This window comes from Mustela erminea, chromosome 7 (assembly GCF_009829155.1).
Source record: "Mustela erminea isolate mMusErm1 chromosome 7, mMusErm1.Pri, whole genome shotgun sequence".
NCBI lineage: Eukaryota > Metazoa > Chordata > Mammalia > Carnivora > Mustelidae > Mustela > Mustela erminea.
This window is the reverse complement of record NC_045620.1, coordinates 39,509,075-39,521,425: the sequence shown is the minus strand read 5'-3', so window position 1 is coordinate 39,521,425 and position 12,351 is coordinate 39,509,075. Positions and strand designations below refer to the sequence as shown.

Below are 12,351 nucleotides of genomic sequence, written 5' to 3'. Positions count from 1 at the left end.
AAAATATGTTACTTCTCAAAAAAAGCCTAAATTTTCTGAAAGTTTGCATAATCTTTCTTTGCTTTTTTCCCTCCACAAAGAATCAAGCCAGTGTTATTATTTAAAGATTAATTAAATTAGGCAGGGAGAAAGTTCACCAAGATTTATATAACACAAACCCATACAATGATTTTTTTTCTAATTATAAAGATTTCATGTTTGAACAAACACCTCTCTTCTAAGCTGCTGAACATATTCAGAGGTAAATTAAACTATTTGAGTAAGTTAAGCAATTACAACAAATTAGACAACAGCCTCACTTGCTCCCTAAACCACATAGTCTTCATGAAGGCTTTGCAATGACCCACAAATAGAACAATAAGAAGGATGTTAAAAGGTACTGTCAAAGGAACTGAATGCTAAATGATGCAAGCTTTGTCTAAATCTATCCAAATAAAGGCGACAAATTGCCATGTCATGCATTGGGGACCCTTTCTTGTAAAGACCTGGGTAATAATGAGATCCTTTGCCCTTCTGCAGTGTCAGATCATATCAAATACAAATGAGCAAACTGCAACCTAGATATATTTATTTCTTGGGTAAATCTATTTATTTTTAAAACCAATTGAAATATTTTCATTTTACTGTTGTATTTCTGCTTTAGAAAAAAGGTAATATAAATCAGATAAAGCTAACACAAATAGGTTTATTATTCCACCAACTACCTTAAAGTCCTGAATAAAATGTTACTTCTCTCTCTCTCTCATGAATGCATCTCTGATGTATACATTTATGCTTTACAACAGTATTTCCTAAACTTCAAAATTTGGCACTCCTAATATAGGTGCTCCAGTGTCCAAAAGCCCATGGTGGGAGTAATGAGAAATAATGCTTTGTCAGTATTCAATTATAAAATGTGTAATCTTTCTCTCCTTCCATATGCTATTTATAATGCAGAGGGAGTGTCTATTATAAAGAGTTTACTAGACAGAATTAGAAGTTTTTATTATAATTCTAACTTGTTTATATTTGTTATACAAACATTCTGGATTGAATACTTTCTTTCTCATCCAAATGTCTGACATAATCTGAATACAAATGTGGTTTATTGGATCTTTTTTGTTTCTGTAGCCAACTACATACAGATGCTTTCAAAAATTGTCAGTCAGCTGACAATATGCTTTATAGGCAAGGACAGCAATCAAAATAATTAACAACCAGGGCAGTACAGGCACTGACTAATCAGAATAAACACCCAGCCAATCAAAGTGGTCATCATCATAAATAACAAGCATAAATGCAAGCATATTCTGGCTGAAGAGCAGCTCTAATAAAACTTGTTCTTCCAAGAGTCACTGTTATTTGTTGATCTTCAATGAGCAAAGACACACACACACACACACACACCCCATTACAAGATGCTTTTCTTCTTCTATTATTATACAACATTACATCATTGACATTTAGATATCCTGTACATGCCACCAGATGCAGTTGTAGTTCATTCTTCTGAGTACCATCATAACTCAGAGCACAGACATACCATTTCTCTATTGATACATCATTTCTCTACCGATGGGATATTTAAGCTATTTTCAGTTATACTAGCAAATAAAATTACAATACATGTCATTTTTATATATATACTTGTGTACTGTTTTCTTGTTTTCAAGACTGAAAATTATGATTGCAAAATCAAAATATATGTGTGGATTTTTTTCCTTTTAACTGATTATGTAAGATTGTTTTCAAAAGAGATTGTAACAATCACACTGCAAGAGTTCCAATACCCCTATGGGTTCACACATGTTGTGCTGTGGTTTGGGTTACAGAAAAGAGCCTTTTAGAGTGGTCCAGCCTGGAGGCAAGGAGTTGGACTTTTACATTTCACATCATGAGTCATTGCTTGCAGACCATCCCCAAGGAGAAAGCACAATGTTGAGGAACACAGCTCTCTGACTGAGAAGAATTCTTGGAAAGGGAATCACCTGAGTTGTTGGCCACCTGGGCTCACAGCAGAATGAAGAATTCTTCAGTCAAAAGGGGAATCTGACCACAGACCTGTACACCTGGGGTTAATAACACATTATATGTTAACTAAAAAAAGGGGGGGATCTGACTCCATCTTATGGGTAAAAAAATGTATTTCATTGTTATTTTCATTTGTATTTCCATAAATACTAACTTGGAAACATACTTTTACAAGTTTATTGGCTGATTGGAATTTCTCTTCTGTGATATGCTTGTTCATACCCTTTGCCCATTTTTCTTTTGGTGGTTAACTTTTTTCTCATCCTTCTGTAGGAACTCCTTGTATATTAGGAAGAGTAAATGTTTATCCCATGAGTTAAAATTTTTGCCCAATCTATCTTGTTTTCATTCTATTTAACTTATCTATTTTTTGCCAAATATATTTGGGCTATGTCAGGTACAGATGGCACACTCAAAAGTTTTAACTGAAAAGAAATAAAAGGGCTATGTCTATAGATGAAAGTTTGAAGGAAACAACAAAGGTTCTAAGAATAAGAGAAAGCTATTTCTACCACTGAGTCTTAGGGATAAGAAGAGAGAAAGAATGAACAGAGTCTGACAAAAAGTAGAGATATGGAAGAGGAGGGGCCCAGGCAATATAGTTAATAAAAGTAAGTCTCCTGGGGCATAAAGTAAGCCAGAGAAGAAAAGAAAGGATTCAGAGTTGGATGAGGAAAAATGTAGATTAATCAACATGCCACATAAAACACTGAAATTTATGTGAAGGCCAATATTACAATAAAAAAAAAACTCTTAAAGCAACTATTCTCATCATTGTATCAGCTTTTGAATTTTTTTTTTTTTTTAAGATAGCTTAAGACCCAAGAAGTTGCAAAAATATATAGAGGTCCCTTTTACCATTCACCTAGCATCCTCCAATGAAGATAATGAAATGAATGCAGCCATAGCACATTACCAAAATCAGGAAATTGACTCTGGTACAATATTATTCACTCAGGTGCAAATGTTATTTAGACATGCACTAGTTTTTACATGTACTCGTGTGTGTGTATGTGTGTGTGTGCGCGCGCACGCACTTGCACATGCATGCATAGTTCTATGAATTTTCCTTGCAAATATAAATTTGGGTAAATATCAGCACAATCAAGATACAGATGAGGAACTCTACTATATTAACCCTTACTAGTCACATTCTTCTCCAAACCCTAACTGGCAATTCATAATTCACTAGAATTTTGTCACTTTGATAATATTATAAAAATAGAATCATAAAGTATGTAAATATACAAAATTGGCTTTTTTTTTTTCTCAGCATAATATTTATTGAGATCCATCCCAGCAACTGCATGTATTTAAGGTTTGTCCTTCTCATTACTGAGCAGCACCCCATTGTACGGATGTACCACAGTTCATCTGTTTACCCAGTGAAGGGCCTTTGGCTTATTTCTGGTCTTTGGCTATTACAAATAAAGCTGCTTGGAACTTAAATGACAGATTTTGTGTGAATATCAGTCTTCATTTTCCTGGATTAAATGCCCAAAAGGGTAATTGCTGGATAATATGGAGGTTTATGTTAATTTTATAAGAAACTGCTGTTTCCACTTATAAAGTAGATGTAATTTCCTCTGGTTTTCATGCCAAAAACAACCAAGAATGCTGGACATTATTTATAAAACAAATACAAGAAAAACTCTGAAAAGTGAAATAAAAAAGGCAAATCAGAAATGAACACAAGACCCAAGGAAGGACAGAGTATTGAGTTTCCTGGGTTTACTCCTTGTCCCATGTATCCTAGACTTGGAACTGAAGAAGTTGGTAACCCAGAAATGTCAATGGGAAAAGAAAAGAAAAAAAAAAAGGAAAGAAAAGAGAAAGGAAGGAAGGAAGGAAAGAAGGAAGGAAGGGAGGACAGAAGGGGGAAAGTGGGATGAAAGGAAAGAAAGAAAAAAAGCATATCAGAAGCCTGCTGCCAATCAAGACAAAATTTCATACAATAAATGATCTATTCCAGCCAAATGCAACAGAAAAATAATGTGCCCCAACCCTAGCAGTAAAGCTAAGTGAGGAGTACAGACTTTTACCTTTGAAAGGCTGCAGTGAGACACTCCCAACTCCCCTCTCCAATGAAGGAGGGGTCAGAGAAGGCCAATCATGAAGCTGGGACTTTCTTCCTCATTAGCTTATAGTGAGGTTTCTATACACACAGTATTAATGGAGAGCAGCCAGGGAGTCAAAACTCTCACTCCTACCCAACACCAAAGAGGAGGTCCATTCTTGAGTGTGAACAGAGGCCCAGTAGGGTACCTGTACTTTTTCTATCTGGCCAGTAATGAGCCCATGCCCCACCCTTTCCTCTGCTACAGCCCTATCAGAGGAATTCAGTTCAAACAGGAGGTTTAAATAAGATCTAGAGTCTCGTAACATAATATGGAAATGTCCAGGTTGCAATTTTTAAAAAATCACTCATCATACCAAGACCCAGGACAGTATCAAACTGAATGAAAGTAACACTAAAAGCAAAAATTGAGAAGGCATAGATGTTATAATTACCTGATAAAGATTTTAAAGCAGTCATGATAAAAATACTTCAATGAGCAATTAAAAATACACTTGAAGCAAGTGAAACAATAGGAAGTCTCAGCTAGGAAGTGGAAGATAAAAAGAACCAAACATAAATTTTAGAATTGAGGGTGCCTGGGTGGCTGAGTTGGTTAGGCAACTGCCTTTGGCTCATGTCATGATCCTCAAGTCCCAGGATTAAGTCCCACGTTGGGCTCCCTGCTCAGTGGGGAGTCTGCTTCTCTCTTTGACCCTTTCCCCTCTCATACTCTCTCTCTCTCGCTCTCTCTCTCATTCTCTCTCAAATAAACAAATAAAAAATTTTTTTTTAAAAAGAAAGCTTAAAAAAAAAGAAATTTTTGAATTGGAAAAAATTTAGCATCACTAAAATAAAAAGATTAGGGAATGGACTTAACACAATGGAGGACAGAGGAGAGAATCAGTGAACTGGAGGACAGAAAAACAGAACTACCAGATCTGAATTTATATCATCTGAGTACTTAAGACAAAGAGGGCAGAAAAGCTTAAAAAAGAAAAAAGTACTGGAAGAGAAAAGGGTTGGAGACATCTAAAATCTGGCAAGAGTCATAAACATAATGATCCAAGAAATCAAATAAATCCTAAGCAGAATGAAAAGAAAAGAATCTATGCCATATATATTATACTTAAACTCCTGATAAATAAAGACCATAGGGGGGGAAAAAATCTTGAAAGCAGCAGCATAGGAAAACAATACCTAGTTACAGTGGAAAATATAATTCAAATGACAGTGGATTTTTTCATTTAAATCAGGGAGTCTAGAAAGAAGTGCCACAGTTTATCTTAAGTGATCAAAGAACTGACCCAGAATCTCGTATTTAGTAAAAATATTCTTCAAGAATGCTGGAAAAATCAATACATTCTCAGATTAAGAAAAACTATGAGAATTTGTCACCAGCGTTCTCTAAACAGAAATGATAGAAAACAACAACAACAAAAAAAAAAAAAATAAATAAATAAAAAACACTGGAAGACCAGGAAGGGAAGAGAAACACGGCAAGAAAAAGTATGGGTAAAAACAATAGGATTTCCTTCTCCTCCTGAGTTTTCTAAATTATATATTATGGTTAAAAAATTGCAAACCCTAACATGGTTTTATTTTTTTTTTTTAAGTTTTTTTTTTTTTTTTTTTTTTTTTTTGTCAGAGAGAGAGAGAGCGTGAACACAGGCAGACAGAATGGCAGGCAGAGGCAGAGGGAGAAGCAGACTCCCTGCCGAGCAAGGAGCCCGATGTGGGACTCGATCCCAGGACGCTGGGATCATGACCTGAGCCGAAGGCAGCTGCTTAACCAACTGAGCCACCCAGGTGTCCCCCTAACATGGTTTTAAATGTATATAGATAAAATGTTTAAGATAATGATACTGTAAATATAGGAAGGCAAAGAGACGTAAAAGGGAGATTTGTAAGGAAGATGTAAAAGTAAGATTTCTATGCTTTACTCAAACTGATAAAATGACAGTACCTGTTGACTGTGGAAAGTTATATAGTACTGTAAACAAGACTGAGCACTATTGGTGGAGGTATATACTTATTGATTACAGTGGAACAGAAAGGATAAAGAACCCAAAGGTAGACCCACACAAATATGCCAAAGGATTCTTGACCCCCCCCACCAAAACAAACAAACAAAACTATTAAATGAAAGAAACAGTAGTAGCTATAATATGCAAAGAATTTTCAAAACTAAATAAAAAATTCTATTAGAAAATGGGCAAATGATGTAAAGAGACATTTCATTGAAGATGACAGACTAATGGCAAATGAGCAAATCAGCCATGAAAAAATCAGCCATGAAAAAACACAAATTAAAGCCAAAATGAGATATCAAATGCCTATCTATCTATCTATCTTTATATATATGTATATGTGCATATACATATATATATTCAACACAAATGCTGGTGATGACACAGAGACACTGGATCACTCATGCATTGCTAATAGGAAATGTAAAATGTTACAGTCACAGTGAAAAATATTCTTGCCGTTTCTTAAAAAAGTAAACATACAACCATCATATGATCCAGCAGCTACACTCTTGGGGTATAACCCAGAGAAACGAAGACTTTTGTTGACACAAAAACCTGTACATGAATGTTTATAGTAGCTATATTAATAACAGCAAAAACTAGAAACAACACAGATGTCCTTCAGTAGGTAAATGGTAAGACAAACTTGGCAAATCCATACCATGGAATCCTACTCAGCAATACAAAGGAATTACTGATACATGCAACAACCTAAATGAAATTCTAAAGAAATATCTTGATAGGGAAAGCCAATACCAACGGTATACACTATATTATTCCATTTATAAAACATTCTTGAAATGACAAGAGGGTTAGGGAGGTAGTATGATGAGAGGGAAGTGAGTGTGACTGCAAAAGGGAATCATGAGGGATCCTTGTGATGACAGAAGTGTTCTTTATCTTGACTGTCAGTGTCAATATCCTGGCAATGATACTGTACCATAGCTTTTTAAATGAAAAATTAGAACTTCTCTGAAATAAATAAATGTATAAAAAAGAACCAAAGAGAAATTATAGAACTGGTATTGTATTGTAGCTCTGAAATGTAACACCATTGGGGGGTAACTGTGTAAAGCACATACAGAATCTCTATTATTCCTTATAACTAAATATAAATCTATAATTATCTCAACATCAAAATTCTAACTTAAAAAACTGTCAACCTCCTTTATAGAAGGTTGTGCCATTTTACATTCTTATCAACAATGATGAGAAAGAACCAGTTTCTCTGCATTCTCACCAGCATTTGGTGTTGCAGCATTTAAAACTTCTAGCCATTCTGTGGGGTAGCTGGGTGGCACAGTTGGTTAAGTGACTCTTGGTTTCGGCTCAGGTCATGATCTCAGGGTCATTATCTCAGGGTCATGATCTCAGGATCATGAGATCAAGCCCCGCATAGGGCTCTTCACAGTCTGCTTCAGACTCTCTATCCCTCTGCCCCTTCCCTCTGTGCACAGGTGTACTCTCTTTCTCAAATAAATAAATAACTCTTTCCAAAAATTAGGCATTCTAATAGGTGTGTTGTTGTGCCCATAATTTTTAACCTTTACATACATGACATTCTGGAATAATGAAGAGTTTTCCTTAAATCTCTGAAAAGATTCTGATTTCCTTTTTGGAGGGGTTGCTTTCTGCCCTGCAAATTGCTGTATTTGTTTTCACTACACTCTGTTTGTTTTCACTACACTCTTGTACTTGGCTTCCTGGAAGCTTGTGCAAAGATTTTACTCCTGTAAGAGACTAACATATCCTAGCTTTATGCTACCCATCAGAGATACAGGCAGAGGAGGAGGGAACAATCCAGGGGGAGATGCTAGTGGAAAATAAATTAGAAGCCTTGAAAAGTGGGGACAGAATTGAGCTTAATTCTATACTAGACGTGTATTGAGAAGGTCCATAGATTGGATAATTTAGTCCAAGGAAGGTTGTAACTGTAGGTCCTGGCTCATTCTAGGTCAATGATGAGGTCCACGGGAAATCTGATTTAGGAGGTATGGGTAGACACAAGGCTTGCAAAGCACAGAACAGAAATGATCAAAATGATGTAAGTGGCAACAAATTTTTCCAAGAGTTTTTTTTTTTTTTTAGGACTGAAGGAAGTTTATTCACGCCAATGAGCGGCATGAGGGAGTGGACCCCGCATCTCCAGAAAGCACAGACCCCTCAAGCCTGGGCCTTCCCTGAGATAGGTCTTACGCTTTTCCAAACTACACAGGGTGCACGGTTTACCAAGCCTCCCGGGGACAGGCTGCTCGGGGCCTGGAGCGCTGCCGCGCACTTTCTAGCTACGTCCACCTGGCCCGGGGCACTGCTCTGTGCAGAAAGACTTCCACGCCAGTCAAGTGTCAAAACAAAAGCATCTGCAAAGACAACAGAGCCCTCAGCATCTGGCACGACCAGCACGAAGCGGCCCTTGGCTTTCAGGGCAGAGTGTCAGGGATTGCTTGGTGGACGGAGTGTTAGCACATTGGGGAAAAGCATGATTCTTGGAGCGGGTGCATGCACGGTCTGGAGTGTGGTAGGGGAACTGGAGTCTCGCCCACAGAAGACTCAATTCAATAAAGCCCGGCCAACGTGGGCCAAAATTCAATGTGGAAAGCAGCTTTCAAGCTGGGAGCTCTTGTAGCCAAACGTCTCGCAAAGCTTTCAGTCGGCAAGTCTTCTTCTAAATTCCCTTGGGCACGGCCTGAATTACACCTGTGCCCACCACACTGCCGCTCGTAGACTTTTCAAAGCACACTTTAATTGATGCTAATGCGTTTTGATTCAGGGATGCAGACAGACACCACGCTCCTTCAGAGAGCAGGTCTGAAGAGTGTGTGGCGACCAGCAGCTGTCCTATGGACCTGACAGGCTGGCCTGTGGACACGGAGCCAAAGGTCCCACATGGGGGTCTGCTCTGCGGGAGAGACTCCAGCTGGACTGACCATGGAACGTTAGCCGGCACCCAGTGACCCCAAGGGTTTGGCCCACGAGAGACAGAAAGGGGGACGTCATGGGAAAAAAACGGCACAGACACACACAGGGCTTCCAGATACCATCCAGTAATTACCGTGTGACAGAGCCTATGGGTAGTGCTGATCTGATTGGGCTGGAATTATTGGTAAATTACATCCTTTATAAGCACATATAAAAGGGGTGTTACTGGAAGTCGTAGGACAGCTTCCGGGGGGTCATGAACTCTTTCACTATCTCGTCCATGACCTCCTTGCACCTGGCCTGGTGCTCGGCAATCAAGGGCTGCAGAACCTCTATGAGCGTCTTCTTGAGCTCGCCAGTGAGCATGTCGCCGCTGGTGTAGTCCTTCCTGATCTGCTCGAGCTTGTCATCGTCCTCGAGGAAGAAGGTCAGGTACATGAAGGACACGTCCACGTCACAGTTGCCTCCGAACTGCCTGTGCTCCTCGACGGTGTCTCTGCCTCCAGAAAACGCATGCTTGTTGACCTTGGTCTTGATCTGCTTGGCGGTGTCCGTGAGGAAGATGGAGGAGTTGGGGTCGCTGGCGCTCATCTTGGTCTGGGCCCCCTGCAGAGTGGGGAAGAAGGTGGAGTGCAGCAGGGCTGGTTTAGGGTAGCCGATCCTGGGGGCGACGTCTCTTGTCATCCTGAAGTATGGATCCTGGTCGATGGCACAGGGGATGAGGCACTGGATGTCCGTCCTGTCTCGGAAGATCTGAGGGAAGGAGTTGCTGAAGGAGGGGGCAGCCTGGATGGCGGGAAAGCTGATCTTCCCGATGGAGTCACTGTCGGTGAAACCGAAAATGCCTTTCACTTGGTTGAAGGTAACGTGCTTCTGAATCTTCACCACGTTCTTGTAGAAGCCCGGGCTCATCCCCATGTAGTCCAGGTCAGAGAAGATGAAAGTCTTGTTGATGTCAAAGCCGCAGGCAATGATGTCCTTGGCGTTCTCCACGGCGTAGCCGTAGGCCTGGTCCAGGGTCAGGTCTTTCCACAGGTACTTCTCATCATCCGTCATCTGGATGACCAAGGGCACGTTGAACACATCCTGCAGCCACTTTGTGAAGATAAACGGGATGAGATGACCTACATGCATTGCTTCAGAAGAGGGGCCCCTGCCCGTGTACAGATAAAACGGCTTCTTATTCTCGTAGGCATCGAGAATCTGGTTCATATCTCTGTGTGAGAAGAAGATGCCTCTGCACAGGAAGCGGTGTGGTTTCTGGCCCGTGGCTCGCTCTATCCGGTTTACCAGCTCCTTGTCAATTTTACTGCTTCCGAACCGAACAATGAGCTTGTCATAGTCAATGCCCTTGGCGCTGCTCGTCTGGACTGTCCACGGGTCCACAAAATCCTCCTCAGCTTCTGCGGATCCCAGGCCACTATCGCTCTCAGGTGCTGAGTTCTCTGGAGGGCAGTCGGCCTTGTAGTCCTCCCCCACCGCCGCTTTGTAGCTCATTTTCAATGATAACAACATCTTCACTGCAGAATCGATTTCCTCCTTTGACGCCTTTCCCGCTTTGAGGGACCTCACGAGCTCCCCCTGGGCAGCTATTCTGTTGAACAGTTCCAGCGGGGAGGCACACCCCTGCTCACCGTTGGGCACGTCGGCCATCTCTGGGACCTAGGTCGGCAGCTGACTAAGAGGCTGGAAGAGCTGCTCCGTGGTCCAGACAAAACGGCCCAGCCGGGCCCTTCAGTGCAGCCGGCTCAGCCACGGGCGGCCGCCTGGGCCTCCAAGAGTTTTAAAGTGAGACAAAAGAATGCTAGAACAGACAGAATATAGTGTAATCCCAAGGGAGAGAGTTGGAAAGAACCTGAAAGGCAATAGATCCAGAGAAAGGCTTCCTGCAGAATCTCCTAGCCTAAAGGGGAGGAAAGAATTCAAGAGGATAGAGACAAGATAGGAAGCCAAGAGACTCAGACAAAAAGTGAGAAGAGACCCATTCATTTTTTTTTTTTTTTATTTGACAGAGAGAGAGATCACAAATAGGCAGAGAGACAGACAGAGAGAGAGAGATGAGGAGAAGCAGGCTCCCTGCTGAGCAGAGAGCCCAATGAGGGACTCGATCCCAGGCCCCTGGGATCATGACCTAAGCCGAAGGCAGAGGCTTAACCCACTGAGCCACCCAGGCGCCCCAAGACCCATTCATTTTTAAATTCATCACATTTTTGGAGTCCAGAGTGTTAGATTCACTGACATTCTCACTTCCTTTTATTTCCACAAGTGGGAAATGCATCCAAAAGATAAATGGACACCAATTTTAAACAGTAGGAAGATGGCCTGGGGCTGGAATATACAGATCCAATTTTTATAGTCAACTACAGTTATTATAACTGACAGATATGTGTTGGTTTGATCATCCTTTGCTATCATGCATTACTTAGTGAACGTTACTGTTTTTATTATACCTATTTCTTTTTAGTGTAAAATCACTTACCTCCTTTGTGGAAGTAGATGGATGCATATAACAATAAATACACTAAATTAAACATGACAATGTTGAATTCAGAAAAAAATAAAGCTACATGTTTGGTGTAACAGGGTGTACTAAGAAGTGAATTTAACTCCATTTATGTATTTGGACAAAGTGAAAATTTTTGATTGCTGCAACAAAGATACCTGAGGACACTCCATTTCCTAATCTCTTTCCATGTGGAGGAGATCATGAAAAGAACAGATGTTTCAAAATTATGGCCATTGGTTTTACATCCCAAATCCCAAGACATTAAAAAAAGGAGTTTTCTGCCAAAATATCTATCTAATCATTATGCCTTCCCTCATCCAGAGGCATAGGTTCTATTCAGAATGTCCAGATGGCAGTAGAGTAATGTTTGTTTCCTGTTAAAACCAGTAAATTGTCAATTATGGCTAAGGACTGTTAAAGTTAAAAAAGAATAAATAAAAAAGATCATGCTTCACATTCTGGCTTATTTACTTTCTTGACCTAGACTTGCAATTCTCATCAGAATAATTTCTTGGGCATTTTATGTTTCTCATCCCAATTATTTCAGCTTTTTAAACTGACTGTAAAGTTCATTCTTTATGCATGACATGAGGAGGGCAGTTTAACCTGTAGTAGAGAAAATACATCACTAGAGATTATGTTTCAAAGTGTATTTTTTCTATTACATGACAGCTTTTGATTCGTCATTTTCAAGTAACCCACATGAACTGTTTGATGTGTTCAACATGGCATTCCTTCTTCATCAATACAGTATTTATAAGTAGAACCCTTGCAAACTGAAACAATAATAATACCATCAAGATTTAGATGATTTCTTAGCTATTAGG

General features: G+C 39.9%; 2 protein-coding genes across 2 annotated transcripts in view; both read right to left on the bottom strand.

Annotated features, from left to right (window-relative positions):
- The window catches only part of MACROD2 (mono-ADP ribosylhydrolase 2), a 1,971,474-nt gene that overhangs the window by 1,385,825 nt on the left and 573,298 nt on the right, over window positions 1–12,351 (bottom strand). The window lies entirely within an intron of this gene.
- On the bottom strand, window positions 8,186–10,788 carry LOC116595279 (tryptophan--tRNA ligase, cytoplasmic-like). The gene has a single exon (XM_032351446.1). It carries the CDS (start codon window positions 10,669–10,671, stop codon window positions 9,241–9,243), a length of 1,431 nt encoding a protein of 476 aa, XP_032207337.1. The 5' UTR covers window positions 10,672–10,788; the 3' UTR covers window positions 8,186–9,240.